The 16744-nt window shown below is 38.1% G+C and overlaps 1 protein-coding gene across 1 annotated transcript in view; it reads right to left on the minus strand.

Moving 5' to 3' along the window:
- crb (cell polarity complex component crumbs) overlaps positions 1-16744 on the minus strand; it is a 65029-nt gene that overhangs the window by 1221 nt on the left and 47064 nt on the right. Inside the window, exons 24-44 of the mRNA XM_089712052.1 lie at positions 15817-16029; positions 15197-15473; positions 14484-14655; positions 13693-13834; positions 13381-13473; positions 12741-13051; positions 12263-12367; positions 11770-11898; positions 11104-11372; positions 10088-10245; positions 9440-9520; positions 8683-8798; positions 8031-8175; positions 7660-7766; positions 7163-7350; positions 6669-6790; positions 6181-6328; positions 2965-3064; positions 2343-2550; positions 1594-1840; positions 171-788 (exon numbers count right to left, since the gene is read on the minus strand). Of these exons, the coding sequence (XP_089568178.1) occupies positions 1598-1840; positions 2343-2550; positions 2965-3064; positions 6181-6328; positions 6669-6790; positions 7163-7350; positions 7660-7766; positions 8031-8175; positions 8683-8798; positions 9440-9520; positions 10088-10245; positions 11104-11372; positions 11770-11898; positions 12263-12367; positions 12741-13051; positions 13381-13473; positions 13693-13834; positions 14484-14655; positions 15197-15473; positions 15817-16029 (3327 nt within the window). The 3' untranslated portion in view covers positions 171-788; positions 1594-1597. The remainder of the gene's footprint in view (positions 1-170; positions 789-1593; positions 1841-2342; positions 2551-2964; positions 3065-6180; positions 6329-6668; positions 6791-7162; positions 7351-7659; positions 7767-8030; positions 8176-8682; positions 8799-9439; positions 9521-10087; positions 10246-11103; positions 11373-11769; positions 11899-12262; positions 12368-12740; positions 13052-13380; positions 13474-13692; positions 13835-14483; positions 14656-15196; positions 15474-15816; positions 16030-16744) is intronic.

The raw sequence follows: 16744 nt of genomic DNA on the forward strand, positions 1-16744 counted from the left end.
TAAAACTTATTCATCGAATAACGTATTAAACTACCATTTCAAAAATGTATTCTAATTGTCCGTATTTGACAGTTTACAGGTGACATTTTAAAATGTTCGTGTAATACTTTATTGGACGGATAAATTTTAACCAAGGATTGAAAAATCGGCCCTAAAATTAACAAATATACTTTAAACATTTTAAATAAGGTATTTAATCAATATACCCCGCGCCCGCTCCCCCTCAGCCGAGTAAAGCCCTCTAGTTAGACATGTGTTATTTACGACTAGGTGAAGCCAAACTACGCTACCGCTAAATTCACCGCTTTAGAATTCATTTCCACTTAACTACATTAAATACGTATACATTCAATATTTCCACTAAATTATTTATTTATTTAAATTTGTCAAAATGTACAGTCGATGAAGGAAGTGAAATAATACATTTTTACTAATTATTTTACTTATAAATAACGAGTTATTATACACGTACAGACATACGCACAGACAGAATGGGTGTATTTACAAAGTATTACATTGATTTTCAAGTTTAAATTTTTAAAATTATCAATTAAATATTTTGTATTATGTTGCCGACTGTACAATCGCAGTGGCGAATAATTTCCATACTAATTGTTAAAGCTCGTTGTGTATACGTTATACACCCACACACACGTACACACACACACGTACACACACACACGCACAGGTACAATACACACACACAAGTTAAACAACAATTTGGTACAGTCGCGACGAGCCCGCCAACCGAGTCCATTGCTTTTTGTTCTGTTGCTGCGGAGTCACCACTGAAAAAATAAATTAAAATTCATATCTAAAACTATTTATTAATAACGTACTTATGCATTTTTTTTGTGCTCTAAAACATGATTATTAGATATTGATATTTTTTAATTACAAGAATATTAGATGAATGTGTGTTATCGTGCTTAGCGGCATGTTTTGGTGTATTGCGTCAAAAACTTACAATGTTTTTTTTTTGCTTGCTTTGAGTTTTGATGCGTTTTAATGATACTGAGTGTTAATAATAATAAGTGTAACCTATAGTGTTGTGTGCTGCACTGCATGTTATAAAATATCGTTTATAGCGTTTTGTGTGAATCCTGACTGTTATACGACACTGTTTTTAGCGTGTCATGTATTGTGTCACATCGTGTGCCATATCGTATCGTATGTCGTGTCCTATCGCGTATTAATCCATAAGGCATACTAGCTGTGCCGCGCGGTTTCACCCGCATTACTCCGCTCCTTTTGGTCTTAGCATGATGATATACAGCCTATATTACTCGTGGATAATGTAGCTTTCGAATGGTGAAAGAATTTTTAAAATCGGTTCAGTTTATGAGCCTATTCATTACAATCAAATAAACAAACAAATAAAGTTTTCCTCTTTATAATATTAGTGTAGATGTAGATTGTAACGTGTCGCATGTCGTGTCGTATTGCATATCGTGTCGTATCGCATGTCGTATCGTTTTGTATCGAATATTGTATCGTATGTCGTGTCCTATCGCATATAATCCATTATATTGCATATCGTTACGTGTCGCATGTCGTATCGCATATCGTATCGTACCCTATCTTACCTCACACTGCGCTAGATGAGTCTCTCCTCCGGCGGCGGCTTGAGCGCGTGGTGCAGGTGCTCCGCCCTCGGGTTGCAGTACTCCTGCCCCGACGGCGAGTACGTGCCGCGCGTGGCCCGCTTGCGGCGCGCCTGAGCTGCGAGCAGCGCTAGGGCTCCGCCCAGGAGTAGTGCCCCGAGTAGGGCTCCGCCCACTGCGAGTGCGACGCGTGCGCTCGCGCCGTTAGACACGCCCACTAGCGCTTCCGAGCAGTCCTGTAGGTAGGAAAACAGTAATAAGCAATGTGAGACTAAAGATAACAATTTGTATAACAGAGAATTTAATACAAATCCTCACTGAACTAAAATCATTTTTAACTTTGAGGCCTTTTTGTATTTTCTATATTATGGAATATGTTATGAGATTAAAAAACGTAATAATTACGTTGTACGTTGTAGTACGTTGAAGAAAGTAATCTTATTTATGACTAAAATAAGAGCAACATTAGAAAATAAATTCTGACGCTGACTTAATAGTGGTTTTTAAAAGTTAATTTAAATTAAAAAAAAGACGGGTTGCACTCCGGGAGTGCCGGCAGAAGTGAAAACTTGATTATTAACGTTGAGCATGTTTGATATCCATCCGTCTTACGCTTTTTCGATCAGGTCACGTGTCCTGACGCGAGTTTAACTAAAGAAGTTTTCACTTCAAAAAATCCCATTAAAATAACACAACGAATATTCCATTGACATAAAAGTACAGTTACAAAGCACCCACCTTGCCCCCCCAGTCCACGGGACAGTGACACACATAGTCCGTAGTGTTCCTGCACCTCTGCTCACACACTCCCCGCACACAGGGCCCGGTGCGGTTTGCACTAACTCCCTCTCCCCCCACATCCCCCGGTACAACATCCCCCGGCTCCCCCCAGCACGGGTCCACGAGGGAACACCGCTCCCCGCACAGACCGGCCGCACACTCGCATCTGGAAATAGTACAAAAAAATATAAGAAATAGAAAACTTTTTATTTGCCACCAAAAAATAGTGAACATAAAAATAAAAGACATCATGTTTTCGCGCATTTTTATTGGCGTTTTAACTGCAAATTGCCACACTCAATTAAAACTGAATGACTGTTATTGCTCTAGCACAAAATTCCAGTCTAAGATAATTTACGGGTTTATTTCAATTTTGAAAAAAAAAGTGAGCAAAGAAATTTGAAAAAATAAACAAACTGAGTTTGATATAAAAATACATGCTCTCAAGCACCATTTCGTCAACCGATTGGAATAAAGTTTATCCTTTACATCACGTCTTCAATGACATAAACAACTTACTCCTATTTAAACATCACATGTTTTGCCAAAAGTCAAAAACTATCAAGGAAAAGGTACTCACGTGTATCCCCCGGGCAAGTTACGACAAGTCCCGGGCCCGCAGTCCACCAGCAGTTCCGCACACTCGTCCACGTCCTCCTCGCACCGGAGACCGCGCCATTCTGTGCAACGCCATACAACGTGTTATTGTCTCACTTAGTGACTTGACTAGAACAGGTGTAGTTAGTCAACACACTCATTGACGTAACTATAGTAGTCATTATAATGGACCTCACTCATTGACTGGACTAATATCGATAGAACTACCTCACTCATGAGATTAATCGATCGTATCTTATCATAATATACATAATAATTAATTTTTAAAATATAAAGTTTAAATTAAAATTATCTGTCGCATAATTTGTCATCAACAAATCAGTGCTTATAAGTTGTCTATTGCATTGTCTTATGTTGTCACTTTTTTTTTACTACTTACTGATATCAATCTATTATTATTTTTCTATTCAAGATTGAATTATAAATTTAAATAGAAAACTTAATTGTTATAAAGATATAAATTCATACTTTAATCACAAAGACGACATTCTTTAATATAGATTTTAATTGATATAAAAAAATACTAATTAATTAAAGTTACTAACACAACGGAAATTAAAAGATAATCCATATAATATTATTTTATATTTTCTTATAATAAGAATTATTGAAAAAAACAAACATTACGTGGCACTAAGAACATACAAACTCTCCTATTCAATTGAAATGATACGATAATAAACCATCTTCAAATCAACACAAACCCACACATAACTATGAAATCACTGTAACACAGTACCTATTATAGCCACAACTATAAGTATCCGCCAAGCACACAACATTGTTCACAAAACACACAAACACACTACATTTCGATCTGGATAATATCCGAAATGAATTTCAGTGCAGTTTTTTGGTTGAAGCGTATCGAAGGCCAGCGCTTCACAAAGTGTACCGATTTCCTCGTTACGCTCAATGTCACAATTGAATTGATGAATATATTTTAATTAGTCATCAAGTGAGATCAGTTTGTAGGGCTTGACGTAAGTACCGTTGCGGTTTTATGGTGGTATTTAATGTAAATTTGCGATTGTTTTAGGTGTTTAGTGTGTGACACAAATTTCACAGTCATTTTCGATCGATATGGTGTTATTATGTTACAAATAAACTTCTCAGTTAGAATATTAATTACATACATAATATAATTTGTTTAAACTCATGCTCAAATTTTGATGAAACTTATCATGAAGTAATCATTAAAAATATTTATTATTATAAAAAACCTAGTCGAATGTCAATAAAAAATAACGAAGAATATAATACAATAACCTACATTTTAACATCTAATCCGTACTTTCGATTTTTTATATGATTATTTGATAGCCATAACACTCCTTAAAAGGTACTGTATGAAAGTGACAGAGGAAGGAAGTTCCAAAAAAAGAGTACCGACTCACAAATAATTATTATGCATATTTGTATATAAGCATGAATTATTCTTTTGAACTGTTATTGTAAAAAGGTTATGACCCTATTCTAGAAACAAGGAAAATTGTTATTTATGAGAACAAGTACATATTGAATAGTTAGTAAGTTTTCCGTGAACTTAATATACAACAAAAGATACACATTCGTATGTTTTATTATATTATTACTATCTGTCCCGGCAAACGTTGTTCTGCTTTTTTCTTAACCGAAGTGTTAAGAGAAAAGGTATGGTATGAAACATGAATGTTGTTCGATTCAATTGCTCGATTTGTATCGGGTAAATTTCATGAGAATCGGTCAAGCCGTTTCGGAGAAGTTTAACTACAAACATCGCGACACGAGAATTTTATATCAACATTTTCTAATTCGTTGCAGATGCTATTGTTTTTTGTTAATCCAGAAAATCCACTTTTTACGGAATCATGCGTACATTTAATGTACTATAAAAATTTACAATTTTTAATCTATACTAATATTATAAAGCTGAAGAGTTTGTTTGTTTGTTTGTTTGAACGCGCTAGTCTCAGAAACTACTGGTCCGAATTGAAAAATTATTTCGGTGTTAGGTTCGGTGTTATGGGCTATCCATTTATCGAGGAAGGTTATCCATACTAATATTATAAATGCGAAAGTAACTCTGTCTGTCTGTCTGTTACTCAATCACGCCTAAGCTACTGAACCAATTTTCATGAAATTTGGTATGGAGATATTTTGATACCCGAGAAAGGACATAGGCTACTTTTTATCCCGGGAAAATGACGCAATCCCGGAAATCCCACGGGAACGGGAACTATGCGGGTTTTTTTTTTAATGCGCGGGCGAAGCCGCGGGCGGAAACCTAGTAGACTATATGTCATCACGCTAAGACCAACAGGAGCGGAGTAATGCGGGTGAAACCGCGCGGCACAGCTAGTCATTATATAAACTTTGAGAACCGCACGTTCCTTATCACTTTATCTGCATGTTTGCTATCAATGAGGCGCGCTGTGATAAGATTGCTCTTTCGCTATCGTGCGAGCAACATTCTATATAGTTATAGATCTACATGAGTAGGTCATTGGATCGTACGTCAATTTGTTTTGACGTGTTGTGTATGAGAATGATTATTTATAGATCGATAGAGGAAGGCGATGATATAAATTATTAGAAATGTATTTAATGCAATATAATAAGAATATTAAAATAATAAAGCAAAAGGCTTAATATTAGTGTATTTTTAGATAGTTCTAATTTTCTTCTTCTCATTTGTTTTCCTTTTCATGCCACCTTATATTGAATTTTAAACAACATCCTTTTTCGTTTGCTTGTTTATGAATTTTTAATCGTTCTTGTGCTTTGTGTACGAGACACACTCCACATCACGTAATTTGTCACAAAAAATAACGAGAAAGTACTGTAACGGCTCAACGTCCGCTGTGTGCAGCGTGTGTGTGGGAGGGGAGGGGGGGAGGTGTTGTGGACAAGTAGTATGCGTCAGGGCTAGTGTATGTGTGTGGATATTGTGGACAAGTGTATTTTTATGTGTGTGTGTGTGTGTGTGTATGTAGATGGAAATTATGGACAAGTGTATCGTTATGTGGGTGTGTGTGTATGTAGATGGAAATTATGGACAAGTGTATCGTTATGTGGGTGTGTGTGTATGTAGATGGAAATTATGGACAAGTGTATCGTTATGGGGGGTGTGGGTGTGTGTGTGTGTAGATGGTAATTATGGACAAGTGTATCGTGTTGTATGTGTGTGTGCACTCACCAGGCGGGCAGTCACACACGAGGTGCGCAGCGACGGGCCGGCACAGCCCGCCGTGCTGGCACGGCTCGGCGCCTGCGTCTGCGCACGCGTCTAGTTCGCGTTCACAGCGTCGCCCGCTGTAGCCGCTCGGGCACTCGCATACTGGCGGCTGTATAAAACATTATATTTTTGTACAGAAAACACCCAGCACAGTACAAAATGCAAAAAAAAAATACTTTTTACATTTAAAAAATTACATAAAAATATAATATCACGTCTAAGTAACAAATAAAATCTATTATTAACGCAATATAATAGTTTTAGTTTTTGAAAAAATAGTGACACAAAACATAACTTCAAACTTTTTAGAAAAGACTCGAAGGATCAAAAATTAAATCGAGAAAATACCGAACTGAACATTAAAAATGAAATTGTAATTAGTGTAACAGCACACATTAAGCTTTATTTAATGTTACTTGTGGAAAAATAACAACTTATATATAACGTACCGACACAGTGGCGTTACAGACACCGTGCAAGCACGGCTCGTCGCGGCAGAACGGCACGTCGCAGTGCGCGCCCGACCAGCCCGGACTGCACGTGCACGTGTAGTTGTTGCCCGTTGTTGGCTCTGAGAGAGATTATAGTGTGAATTGTAGTGTACAATAAATGAAAAAATATACTAATAATATAAAGTTTAAGAGTTTGTTTGTTTGAACGCGCTAATCTCAGGAACTACTAGGTCCGATTTAAAAAATTATTTCAGTGTTCAGTGTTCGTGTGAACTCATTTATGGAGGAAGGCCAACATGAGCGGAGCACTGCGGGTAAAACCGCAGGGCACAGCTAGTATACATATAATAATAAATTTAAGGGGAGACTAGCGGGGCCGAGCAGTTTGGCCGTTCGAGCAAATGGTCGATATCATAACTTCAGGTCATCTGTGAGTTCAAACAAATATTGTGTGTGTGAATATGCCCTCGACCGCGCACACACCCACTCACCGTACACATCGGCACACGTGGCGCTGTGTGCGCAGGGCGCGTGCGCGCACGTGCGGTCGCGCGGCAGCTGGCAGCGCTCCCCGCGCCACTCGGCCGCGCACGCGCACCGGAACGCACCGGGCACGTCCGTGCACGTGCCGCCGTTCTCGCACGGGCCCGACAGGCACTCGTCGATGTCGTGCGAGCATCTGTGCACGGAGGGGACCGTTGGTTAATTTGTATAAAGGTCATCGGGATGATTAAAAAAAATAAAAATTTGAGCAAAATTTCAAAATATAATTGTTTGCATGTTGTGTTCGCTCCTAGAAGGCCGTTCAACTAAAAGTCACAAAGATTATGATTGTATTTTCTCTATTTTTAAATGTTGGAACGTCCAGTTAGCGGACCAAATAAAAAAAAATACAAATAAAACGTGTTTTATTTGCTAAGTACGTGTTTTCTTTAAAGATAACTCAATTCAATTAAATGAATGAAGACATTATTATCGTTGTACTCACAATTCTCCGTCGTATCCCTCCGGACAGAGGCACACGTACTTGGCGACGTCGTCCTTGCAAGTGGCGCCGTTCTGACACTGGTTGTTCTCGCATTCGTCTATGTCAATCTGTAGAAGAATCGCGAAATTAGATAGATAAAAAATTTGAAGTTTTTTTCCAAAAAAAAAATTTGAACAACACACATCTACAATTTTGGACTGTAATTACTTACAACATAACTATGTATGATGGCAAAATAAACACATAACTTTCAAATTAAACTTATTTTTCACAACATATTCCCAAAACAACTTTCTTTTACTAAAACTTGTAGCAATTTATCCTACAAGTTTTAAAAGCATATACAACATTCCCCATTCTCCCCCACTCACCTGACAATAATCCCCGTCATACCCCGGCGGGCAGGCGCACGAGTACGAGTTGCGCACGTCACGACAGTGTGCCCCGCGCCCACATTCATGCTCGAGGCATAGAACACAGCCAACACCCTCGCTCCAACCCCAGGGGGAACCGGACCTGGAAAATAATTGTAATTATAGCAAAAAATTTGCAAAAATTCGGTGTAAGACTGATTAGGTCATGCAAACTTATATATTCCTTTTTATTTTTGAAAAATAAATTTAGTTCAATCACTTTTTTGCATTAGATTTAACATGAGGATTTCATCAGTCGAAGTATTAAAACTATCGAATTAGACAAAATAACAATTTATAACATAAACACCACATAAAACGATTACAATTCCAAGTTCCAATAACTCAAACAAAACAGGAATAACTTCTAAAGCATCCAAACCAAAACATTTACTATTTTCACAGCGCCCAAAAACTTATAGACGATATATTGACATCTACTCAAATTTCACAATGTCTGTGTATGTTATTTTAATGTACCTGTCGGTTGGAATGAGCTCGCTTGACGCTCCACGAGTCGGGCAATTACCCAACTTTCGTATCATCATTCTAGAATCTAGCGCATAAACCTCTATAATTAAAACATCGTAGGTTATTAATTACAACTCACAATAACGCGTAGTGCGGCTGAGCAGCGAGCAGCGCAGCAGCTGCTCCCACAAATAACTCCTGCTCCGTGAAGTACGGCAGCAGCAGCCCGCCCACGTGCACCGCGCCCAGGCAACCCTAATTACGTAATACATATTATAGACAAAACAAACAAAAAATAGATTTATCGCATCCAAAATCATAGCACACACACAAAAAAAAATGTGCGCGTGTACTAGTGTACACGCGTCAGAAGTGAAACTTCTTTATGACCTTATTTTTCAAAAAATAATTTACTATAATATGCCACTTTACAGAAATACGTCGAATCACGCGTGGTAGGGATAAGAAAAAGATGGCGCGTAACGGAAAAATGTCACGCGTAACGAAAAAATGTTACACTAATTTTTTTTTCCAACCCCGATAGAGAAGTTTCACTTCAAAAATCAAAAGAACATGATATGAAAAGAGAATTCCACCACTTTCGATAGGTAGTCTGTGTGTCGTGGTTACAAACACGCCCTGACTTAGCATATTGTAGCAGAACATGATCCACAACGCTAATAATATTTTCCAAATACCCAGAAGTTTAGTTTAAACCCTGCACCATATGACACTTTACATAATGAACCCATAATATTTTATTTACATGACTGCTTCAGATACCATTTATTAATCATTACAAGAAAACTACACCATAAGACAGTTATGGCATAACGATAATTTTGCTTCTTTCTCGATTTAGACTAGATTAAAGAGAAATTAAATATCTATCTTACCTTAAAGTACTCTCCGGCGAGGTTATCATCGAACTCGTCTCCTTCCGAATACTCCCACACCATTTCAGTTGTGTTGTCCATCTGTAGACAAAACAATAATAATACATAATTACATATTAAAAATAAACTTGTAAATGTTCTGTAGGGGAAAGCTTTTTTCCCAACATATGTCGTCTTATTTCACTTGTGACTTCTTCATTAAAAGATTATTATTTTATATTAAAAGAGTAAATTAAAGGTAATCATTCAATTTGGACCAAATGCACTCCTATTTTAGTACTAGTAGCTATATAACATGGCAACTCTTTAGAATTAAATCTGCATTGGATGAATTTTAAAGTTCTCACATAACTTAATATTACAGCCCATCTAAACCTAAATCTACTTAAACACTACATCAAATTTAAATCTTTAGGTATATTTGAAGTGAAACTTCTTTATCGGGGTTGGAAAAAATTTAGTGTAACATTTTTTCGTTACGCGTGACATTTTTCCGTTACGCGCCATCTTTTTCTTATCCCTACCACGCGTGATTCGACGTATTGCTGTAAAGTTGCATATAGTAAATTATTTTTTGAAATCATAAAGAAGTTTCAATTCTTACGTGTGTACACTAGTACACGCACACATTTTTTTTATTTATCTTACCATAGGCGTGGTAGAAGCCACCTTGGGTCGTGGCGTGGAGGCATGCCTTAGACCGCCCAGCGTGATCAGACCGCGCGTCACGAGTGTCTGCCACGCTGCCACGTCGATACTGTCTGTTAGACTCACTTCTTCGTGCCCGTCTGAGTCTACGAATGCACCTGTTGTAAATTTGGTATTTTATAGTGTTGAATTATTTAGTTGTTTGTGTAGTAAGATATTTTATGAAATTATTATAGAATTGGTCAAAAGAGTTGCTAAGTAGTTGTATGTATGTTGTATATTATTTGTTTATTATGGCCAATTTATTTTTTAAGATATTTAGAATTTGTCTAATTTGTGGAAAAATGTACATTATAATTGAACTTTTGTAAATTCTGGTAGGAACCTTCTGGGAGTATTCTTTCGAACCTTTTCTATTGCACGCCTCATAAGCGAAGCGTTGAGGTGGGTACTACTGTCACTTCGCGCAAAACATCTGATTTTTCAAACTTAAAATGTCATTATGTATCATACATTGCACTTGTAAGATAATACATACACACACATATTAAGAAAAAACACTATTTTTAACGTTCATGATATTTTTGATGTCATTTTTGTTATTTAAACTAGTTAAAAAACAGTTTAAAAAAGTTCTGTCTTGGACGTCCGTGTGTCTGTATGTGCGGATCCTTTTTCTTGTTAACACGATAGCGACCGAAATACTTTACTAATCGAGTCTTTTTTTTTCTCTTACGCTTGAGTATGGTCAGTAATAGAACCCTTTCATTTTTCAGGGTCTGATTCGATGTGGTTTAATTGTTATTAAATAAACAAAAATAATAATTAATAAATATTTATTAAAAAAAATTATGAGGCGTGCACTTTTGGATTTTCCAAATTATTTTTATTTAACATGTTTCTATAAAATCCTTTTCAGAATGTAGACATGTAATATATTTACAAATATAGAACACTTTTTTACACATACTTATACAGATTTCATTTTCAATAACTACTAAATCAGTTGTCCTCACCTCTAATCTGACCTTCCACGAAGGTCAGCCTCAACGTAGTCCACTGCAGATGGTCCGTCCTGGACCGCAATGTCCTCAACGCTGGTAGACCCCCAAGCCTCCACTGCACAGTAGCTTGCCCCCTGTACACGCCCACACTGAACCACATTGCTCCTGTAGTCGAGCTGGTGGTGTTCCTCACCCCCTCCCCCTCCGTGTCGGTTGTACCCTCCCCCTCCTCGGTGTCCTCTTCTAGTTCCGCGCGGAACAGCGTGCCGCCCACTTTGCTCCTGTGGATGGAATGGTTCGTTAAAAAAATGATGTTGCATGTGTGCATACATAATGATTGATTGCGTGTTTGTTTTTGTGTGAATGACATATAATACACACACGAAATTACATATTTAGAAATCACTTAGTCAATTGTTTGTATGGAAGCACGAACATGTTGTTTAGCATCAGTACGAATCTGTGTGCGATGTGAATGCGAGTTAGAGTGCGTGTAAATGCATGTGTATGCATGTAAGTGTGTATACGTGCGCGCGTATATGTGTGCGAATGAATGCGTGTGAGTGCATGTATGTTACTCGTGCGTGCGTATGAACATGCTCGTGTTCACGTGTACGTGTGTGTATGTTGCTCTAGCGTGCGAATGTACGTGCTGGTGTGTGTGTGTGTGCGTGTCACCTGTAGGTGATGGTGAGCGAGTGTGGCGGCTGCAGGCGGTCGGCGAGCGCGTCGGCGGCCGGCGTGCGCAGCGTGTAGCTCAGCGTCGTGTTCACACCGTCGAACGTCGCGTTCGATACGCACTCGTACCTGCGCACGCGCAATTTTAACATTCAAATCGATTGAAGATTCATCGGTAAACGAAATCGCCTCAAAATTGTCAAAATTGGACAAAATTTGGGACCAAACTTTGCACGGAAAGCACTTGCTTTCAATTAAAAAAAAAATCATCAAATTGGGTCCATCTATTCAAAAGTTACGAGATAACAAACAGAAAAACGAAATATTACTTCAGTGATGTGATGTGATGTGATGAGAGATCCTCCTCCTAATTTTCAAGTCGGTTGATGAAAGGATAATAAAGATCTTCAAAGACAACATTTAACAGCATTACGACGATGACAAAAATCTAATAATAAATGAATCAAGTTAACTTCTACACTAACAAACTTACCCTCTATCAAGGTTTCTACAATGCGAGTTGAGCGGGCAACCCTGCAACTGACAGAATTCCACCTCATCGCACTGCTTGCCTTTGTAGCCGCGCGGACATGTGCATCTACAAACACACAAACACGTTAGAAAATAAAAAAAACATATCTACTACTTATTTCCTTTACGAGTTCATTATTTTAAAATGGTATTTGAAATCAAAGTAACTGGACTACATTTCGGTATAAAAAAAGGGTAAAAGTCTGCAGAATATAATAAACGCACTACTGCACTATACCATCAACTCAAATTCAAAATTTATTTATTAGAACATTTATAATTAGACTACTTCTAGAAGCACTTTCGAATCGTCAATACATATTTTAATATTTTCAATCATCATAATATGACTTTATCCTGAAAACAAAGATTTCCATTACTGTCCCAAAAATACAAAAACAAATCATCCCCTATTGTTTTATATGATCCTCATTACTCACGTATAATCATTCCAAGTGTTAGTGCACGTCGCGTTATGGTGACAGGGGGTGGAAGCGCACACGTCATCAGACACCACACCCCGCAACACCCCCTGGGGGTCCAGCTCCACCTCCCCGAAGGGCGGGGGGAGGACCACCCCCTCAGCCCTCAGGGGGAAGAACTCCACCACGGTGACGTTCACCCCGTTCGAGATCTGGACGTCTTGGATCACGCCCTTGAAGTATTCCGCGTCGTCTGCTTCAGGGTAGGGGGGGGTGGAATTCGTGGCTTCAGGGAATACGAGGGTTGGTGGCCCGCCTAGGTAGAGTACCTGCGATGGAGGTATATGGTATTAAGTACTGTCTGGAAACATTAAACTCAAACTCAAACATTTATTTATTCAATTAGATTTCTTCTAGAAGCACTTTTGAAACGTCATTACATACTTATTTTAACATTTACCACCGATTCGGAAAGTAGTATCTACGGAGAAGAACCGGCAAGAAACTCCATAGTTTACTTCATTAATAAAGTTAAAAAAGTTTTCGACAGCATACAATTCGCTTGTACAATTATATTTTTTTCTAACAAACTGATTGTCAGGAAAAGTGTAAAAATAGCCTTTTCTGATCACAAAGTTTTTTACAAATTTATATTTACCTGCGCGTCAAGTTGTTTGGCAGCCGAGATCGATTTCCTAAAGTACTCCGTTCCATTCAATTTCACTTGTACTAGTGTTGAATTTCGCACCACCTATATAACATAAATAAAAAAAAATACATAAATTTACAGGATTTGCTTAGTGTTGCGATAGGTCTTATGTCAAAAACCAAACTGTTTGTCTGTCTTTTAACATCATAAACATCTTTTGTGAGCATGAACTTATTTAATCTCTCATATTATAAAAAGTGGAATTTTTTAATACAAATATAATTGAATTATTCCATTTATCAAGTTACTATGTAAGCCCACCTGTATAAGATGCAGGTGTCCATTATCCAGCCTAGTTCCCCCAACAGTGTAGTCTTCAGGCGTATGATTGAAGCGCAGGTGGACCAGCAGCTCACCCCCATTTAGTGACGCACCTACGAGTGTTTCATCTGTACCACCGAACCTGGAAATAATTGTTATTAAAAATATGAATAAAAATTGTCAATAAAGGAGACGTTATGTGATACTTTTATTATAGTAAACATATTAAATTATTCATTTATTATTTAACAGTTTTCTTTTAATAAAAAAATTGGTTGTTTGTAAAGTAGGTTTACGATCGAGATGTTTACGTGATAACGTCTTATTGGTCACAGCGCTCGAGATGAGACGGGAGATCGGTCCGTCTCTCTCTCGTTATACCTGCGATCGCGCTCGTGAGGTTTTGGTGTGACACAAGTTTCTGAACATGTCACCCGACTAAAACGATTTTAAAAACGTTATCTCGTTAAAAAAATAGCATGTGTGTCAAGCACACGTGTCAGAAGTGAAACTTCTTTGGCAAGATCCAAAAATACCAAAATCGTCACCTAACTCCATGTCGTGACGCGACCTTGAAATTTTACTCTCAACGTGCCTTAAGAAACACTTTAATAAATCACTTAGAAAAGGATTATTAAATTTGATGTATTTCTCTATAGAACGTGTGCTATGTGACGTCATTTGACCTATTCGTGTACTTTAAAGTTCGATAACTTTCAATTCTTGAGCTATTTCACTAGTTCTTTCACGTATTTTTATATTTTTTTTTTAATTTTTCGCCTCAATCTCACCTAGCGGACCCAGAGCCGAGGTAGAATATCTGTCCCGTGGGTTTGCGCGTGCGTATGAACATGGATATATCGAGCGCCGCGTGTACAGCGCGCCGGGCCGCGTCGCGCACTTGCACGCGCACCACGGAGTGCGGCACTGCAGCCTCTTGCCCGAACGTCGCTGCTGTGTAGTCTGTGGAATATAAAATTTATTGAGGAAAATATTTATGTAGAAAAAAAAACATGGAAATTTCTCTGAATATGTCACGAAAAGTAGTGAAAGGCATGGAATTTCCTCTGAAGATTTTTTTTTTAACCAAATTCGAGATAAAAGACATTGCTAAATAAATACCACAAAAAGTGTAAAAACAAAACATGGAAATTCCTGTGAAAATATCACGAAAAAAGTAGTGAAAAGCATGGAATTTCCTCTGAAGATATTATTTTTTTTTTAATCAAATTCGAGATACAAGACATTGCTAAATAAATAACACAAAAAGTGTAAAAAAAACATCACAAGAATTTTTTCGAAAAACCACTAATAAGACAACCACTGAAAATCAGTGTATTGAACTGAGTGGCAAGCCTTTTATGCATATATTTAAGTTACTTGTATTTTTTATGTATCCATAATAAACGTATTTCATTCCATTTCATAATTAGCATTCATCTTCCTCTACTTAACCAAATCTACACCCCAAAATAACCATGGCTACATTTTCACATATACTCACTATATTGACAAGTGTGCCCCAAGTAAGGCCTGGGGCAGGAGCACACAAACGTCGTCCACGCGTCCTCACAATGCCCTCCCGATCTACACGGATTGGGTTCACACTGCGGAGTGCGGGGGCAGGAGGCCCTCACCCCCTGGAGCACTACACGAGCCCCCTCCCCCTCCTCATCCTCCCCCTCCCCTTCTGGTTCTGGCTCGGTGTCTTCTGCCCAGTCTGTGCCGATCCGTTCTGTGCTGAACTCAGGGGTTGTCCCGTTGGAATCTTCGGGGAGAACCTGAAAGAAATGGTAGGAATGAATAACGATATACTGTTTTGTTAGTTTTTGTTCTAAAAATAAAACGTAAAGAAAATTAATACGTCTTGATTATGACTAGGTTTTTGACCAGTCAAATCTTTCATTTATATTTATATTTTGGTAGTAGTTAATTTCGGTAGAAAAATAACATTTGAAGAGTTTCAGAAATATTTAAATGACCAAACATAATTTTGAACGCCACTTAATTAACAGAATAAGTAAAAAAATTTTTAGTACACCAGCTTTGAAGATATCTATTTTTTTTAATATACAGACTTGTAGAACCAATTTTTACGACTGCTAAATATAATACGCCACTCACCCAATGCTGATTAACGACCACATCTTGGAAGCACCCCACAAAGAAGTTCGGTCCATGTGTCAACGTCGCATACGAAGACCCCGCTGTCCCCAGTCGAGTTGACGGGAATGACGTCACACTCGCGTTAAATGCCTCGTTCTGACTGATCGGGTATATTGTTTGTTCCTCGTTCGCTGATAGGACTACGTGTGAGGAGTTTATTGTTACGAACACCTGGAAATTATGTGTTATTAAAATAGGTATGTATATGCATTCTTATGTAAAATGACGATCGTGCTGTTATAACCATTCCACTAAGAAATGAATATGCATTATGGCAAATGAAAGTCTCGATGAACATAGAAAAATTTAAAAAATATTACAGACAGACTGGAAATTATATTTACGTTAAAATTTTTCGTCGTACTTCACATGTTTGGCGACTTATTTAATGATTTACAGCCCTTTCACACGGCAGTCCAGTTTTTAACAGGATCCCGTTTTCTGCAGGATCCCGTTTGATGGCGAATATATTTGTATGCTAGCATTCACACTAGCATCCCGCATGCGGGATCCTGCAAAAAACCGATCCGGTCGAATTGTGCCATTCGGTTTTGTCACTAGAAACTGGATCCGATGTCCAGTAAAAAGCGGGATCCCGTTTAATTACACATATATTTCAATAGCAGTGTTCACACGGCTTCCTGCGTGCGGTTTTTTGCTGGACACTCTTTTTTGCGGGATAGTGGAGTGGTGGCAGCCCCCGCCCCGCGCCCGCCGCGCCTTCCGCGCGTGTGTAGCGCTCGTGCATTGCTCTCAAATCGCTCATAAGATTCCGAAAAATACCCAAATTCAAACGTTGTGTCAAAATAGGCTGAACCCATAATCTTCTATTTCGCTGCCGACGCCGATAATACCAATAGAAAATTAGGAAAGTATTCACGTCCAT

Source organism: Colias philodice, chromosome 3 (assembly GCF_061535455.1).
Source record: "Colias philodice isolate Cphi_HAF_F1 chromosome 3, ilColPhil1 Martin Lab GWU primary, whole genome shotgun sequence".
NCBI classification, from domain to species: domain Eukaryota; kingdom Metazoa; phylum Arthropoda; class Insecta; order Lepidoptera; family Pieridae; genus Colias; species Colias philodice.